We start from the raw sequence: 4,748 nt of genomic DNA on the forward strand, positions 1-4,748 counted from the left end.
TTGGTGAGTACAAGGAACAATATGGCTTACTCTACAGATATGCTGCAGAGATTAAGAGGTCCAACCCTAGAAACACTATTAAGTTTAAGATGGATAGTGGTGTATTTGAGAGATTGTACATTTGCTTTGATGCCATTAAGAAGGGATTTTTGGCTGGATATAGGCCCTTCTTTGGTATTGATGGCTGCTTCTTAAAAGGACCTTTTGGTGGGCAGCTTCTTGTTGCAGTTGGTAGAGATGGAAACAATCAAATGTTTCCAATAGCTTGGGCTTGTGTTGAAGTTGAGGACACTGAAAGTTGGAGCTGGTTTTTGCAACTACTGGCTGATGATCTTGAAACAGTAATGGTTTAGGCTACACTATATGTCTATCAACAAAAAGGTCTTTTAAAAGTGTTTCTCTTGTATGGCCTAGAGCAGATACTAGATGTTGTGCTAGACATGTGTACGCAACTTTAGGCAGGTATTTGGTGGGGGTGTGCAATACAGAAGAGCTTTTGGAAAATAGCCAAAAGCACAACTGAAGTGAGTTTTAGAAGAATATGTCACTATTTGCTGACATTTCAAGGAGGCAGAAGCTGATTTAAGGAAGAGAAACCAAAAAAATGGGTGAGAGCTTACTTCACAACCACTCCTCATTGTGACTCTATTGACAACAAATAATGAGGTTTCAATTCATATATTCTGTCATCTAGGCATAAACCAATAATCACAATGCTTGAGGATATTAGAAAAGGGTTGATGGAGAGGCTTCACAAAAAAAGGGATTACATAGCTAATAAAGAAATTCAGATTTGCCCTAGGATCAAAAGTAAACTGGAGAAGTCAAAGATGGATGCAAGGGTTGGCTAGCCTTTTGGGATGGTCACTTTTCATATGGGTTAGGGAGGGTTTAACACAAACTAGGTTTGTGGTAAGTTTGCTTGACAAAACATGCAGCTGCAATGCTTGGCAACTCAGTGGAGTGCCTTGCAACATCAGTAGCTGCAATATGGAAAGCAAAGGAAGCCCCTGAGCACTATGTGTCACATTACTTCTTAAAAGACACATATCTCAGGCATACTTGTTTCCATTAGAGCCATTGAATGGACCAAAAGAGTGGCCTCAATCATCCTATAACCCAATACTTGCAGCTGTTGTGAAAAAACTACATAACAGGCCTACTGTCAAGAGAAAGCCATCTGTTGGGGAGGTAGTTGGTAACAGATTGTCCAAGAAGGGGGTTACAATGAGGTGCAACAATTGTAGAGAGGAGGGACACAACAAGAGAAAGTGTCTTGTTCCTACAACACCTAAGGCACCCTCCCAAGCAACTGCAACTCCGCCAAATGTACAATCACATTCAGTTCTCCGCAACACAGGATTTCAAAGCCAAGCAAATGTAAAGCAATTTCTGTAACTACATTTTTTATTCATTCACAGTTGCAAATTTTAAAATCTAATGTGTTTATATCTTGCAGTTCAATGAAAGTCAGACAAGCTTAAGCAACACAAGTACAACAACCAATATGGTTGAAATTGGATCATTGTACTTTGGAGCAACACAATTATTCTAATACAATGTAAGCATTTTCTTTCCCTTAATTATATAAAATTACATTTTCAGTAGCAAAAAGAAAATTACAAAGACTAACACTGCCACAGCAATCCTACATTTCCTTAGCTTCTTCTTTATATCTTCCACTTCATCTTCTACTTCCATCTTGCTTCTAATGAAAGCTACCATCTCATCCCTTATTTCAAGAGGATGAGGACTGTCAATCCACTCAAAGAATTGACAACCCCTTCTTGTTCTATAATTTTCACATATATAAAACCTCATAAACGGATTTCTCATAGTTTATGAAACTCTTTTCTTTGCTACTCTGCAACAATCACAAAGCACCTCACTGAAATACATGTTCTTTGCAGATGGAGTTTTGAAGATTCAAGAGCCTGACCAATGGAGTTTTGCTTATTTTCTAATTTTTTGGCTTGTAAATATATTTTTTTGGGACATAGTAACATTCCCCTGCTTTTTTTTGGGTTTGTTTTTATAGTGGGAGGTGTTCAACTGTATTTCAGGAATTAAAGTTCCAAAAATTCCAACGGTTACTTTTTCATTTTAATTTTGCTTGTTTTTTTGCTCTAGTTAACCTCAGTTCAGTTAACGTTGAGTTAACTTGCCGTATTCTTGTCATCAGGTCCCAAAGGTTGAAAAAAATAATTGTAGGTCCTGAATAGTGAAAAACCTGATAATTTAGGTCCTCTTTGTACCCTTAACTCCTAAAAGTATATAACCCTAGAACACAAAGTTGACACCTAGTCCAATCTCCTCCCATTTTCTTTTTGTTGTAAAAACAAAGATAAAAAGGGAAACCCCAGCCTAGAAAGGGAAAAGAAATATTAAGCTCCAAAAACGCAGCTGTTGCCGTCACCAATGTCCCTTCCGCATTTCCCAGGCTCAACTGGTGCAGGCTTTTTTTTCAAGTCATCCCCAACAAATTATTTTACTTATAACCCATCATTCATCCTTCATTTCACTCCTCCTTCCTCACTTTAATTTCCCAAAACAAAAAAAAAAAAACAGAAATTCATCCCAAATTCGTCTTCATTGACTTCCACCATTTTTTCATCTTTTTTTCTCTCTCCTATGAAGATTGTTCTTCAATGTATTTGATGTTTCTGGGTTCAAGGAATCTCTCATCTTCATTGGGTAAATCTTTGAATCTCTGATTTTTTTTGTGTGTTTTTTGCACCTTTTTTAACCCCTTTTTTTCCGGGGTTTTATGGATGTGATCAGTTTGATTCGATATTCGTCCTCACCGAATCTTCATGAGATCCTGTGGTTTGTTCATGTCTTCATTTGATCCTTCACTTAATTATACCTCAACTTTTATCTGTCAAATAGATCAATTTTTGTTCCTTTTTTCAAATTACAAACGATGGACTCGATTTTTCTAACCCTAGATTGGGTTTGCTCTAATTTCTATCTGTGATAGAATTAAATTTGTGGGTATTTTGTTTTGATGTTGATTTCTATTGATTCACAACATGATGAAAAAAGGGATTAATTGGGTTTCTGAAAATTGAAAACCCTAGATTTTGGGGATTTTATAGGACGGATTAACCAGGGTAAGAATCTATATATGATGGGGGAAACTCTATTGACAACCTTATCGATTGAGAACTACCATCCTTCTACTGTGTTGTCCATGGATTCGAGCTCGTCATCCCATGATGAATCTGAGAGAGATGTAAATCGGTCAGTCCTTCAATCGGGGCCACCCGATATCAATCTCCCGTTGTCTGTGGAACTTAGTGTGCTCCCTCAATTGTGGAATGATAGTTGTGAGATTTTAGATGTTGGGTTAGGCCCTCAAGTTACTGAGGCCGTGGCGATTGTGAGTGTTCCTAAAGTGGGTAGGAAATGCGCGAAACGCGTTGATAGTATATGGGGTGCTTGGTTTTTTTTCAATTACTATTTCAAGCCTGTCATGAAGGAGAGTTCCAAGTGTAAGATCACTAGGGATAGCAATGGTTGGGGTGGTTTTGAGAAATCTGACTTGAAACTCGATGCTTTCTTAGTACAGCATGATATGGAGAATATTTACATGTGGGTGTTTAAAGGGAGGCCTGAGAATGCGTTAGGAAAGATGCAATTGAGGAGTTTCATGAACGGGCATTCTAGGCAAGGTGAGCGCCCTTTCCCTTTTAGTGTTGATCGAGGATTCGTGAGGTCACATAAAATGCAAAGGAAACACTATAGAGGCTTGTCTAACCCCCAGTGTGTTCACGGAATTGAACTGGTTTCTTCACCTGATCTTACGGGCTTAGATGAATGCGAGAAGAAGAGGTGGTTTGAGCTTACAGGTCGAGATACAAATTTCTTAATACTTGAGGAAGCAAGTGATTTTGGTTCTTGGAGAAATCTCCCACCCATGGAATTTGAGCTGGAACGTCCTGCTCTTTCTTCTAAGGGTACTCAAAGAAAGGTGATTCCTGATACTGGTCTGAACTTTTCGTCCGTATCTAAGAATGGCCTCAGTAATGGGGTGGATCTTTCTCATGTTGCTAAGAAACAAAGAAAAGACTTCTACTCTAATGGCAACATTGACAATGAATTTTTAAGAATCAATTCACATTCTGATAGTATATTGGATGTAGAATCTCATCTGGTTGAACCAATATGGTCAAATGAATTTAGCGGGGTGATGAAGAATGTCTATGGTCCAGTCACAGGTGCAAAAAGTATATATGAGGATGAAAAGGGGTTCTTGGTTATTGTAAGTCTGCCCTTTGCTGATTTCCAGAGGGTGAGAGTTACATGGAAGAATACTCCCACTCACGGAATTGTGAAGGTGGCCTGTGTCAGCACAGCATGCTCACCCTTGATTAAGAGACATGGTAGGACATTCAAACTGACTGACCCGATGCCAGAGCACTGCCCTCCTGGAGAGTTCCTTCGGGAAATTTCCCTGCCTACAAGGATTCCCGATGATGCCAAGCTTGAAGCCTATTATGATGAATCTGGAACCGGACTTGAGATTATGGTCCCGAAACAACTTGCAGTACTTGAAGAGCATGAAGTCCATGTTTGTCTTCGGCCCTCTCCTTGGGTTTGATTGAAGTAGCTTTATCTTGACATGCAAGAAGCCTTAGTGTAAGAATGTTTACAGATGTTTACAGTGGAATTATCCCATATCATTGATTACTAACTGTACTCATATAATGAAAATTTCTTGGAGGTTACTTGTTTTTCTTTTATAA

The 4,748-nt window shown here is 38.7% G+C and overlaps 1 protein-coding gene across 1 annotated transcript; it reads left to right on the forward strand.

Annotated features, from left to right (window-relative positions):
- The first annotated feature begins 2,365 nt into the window (after positions 1–2,365).
- Positions 2,366–4,748, forward strand: LOC104887016 (uncharacterized). Its single transcript, XM_010671593.4, has one exon. It carries the CDS (start codon positions 3,128–3,130, stop codon positions 4,601–4,603), a length of 1,476 nt encoding a protein of 491 aa, XP_010669895.1. The 5' UTR covers positions 2,366–3,127; the 3' UTR covers positions 4,604–4,748.

This window comes from Beta vulgaris, chromosome 2 (assembly GCF_026745355.1).
Source record: "Beta vulgaris subsp. vulgaris cultivar EL10 chromosome 2, EL10.2, whole genome shotgun sequence".
Classification (NCBI taxonomy): domain Eukaryota; kingdom Viridiplantae; phylum Streptophyta; class Magnoliopsida; order Caryophyllales; family Amaranthaceae; genus Beta; species Beta vulgaris.

Excerpts from the sequence above, each read along its gene's own strand:
- LOC104887016 (XM_010671593.4), top strand. The coding sequence starts at position 3,128 with ATGATGGGGGAAACTCTATTGACAACCTTATCGATTGAGAACTACCAT.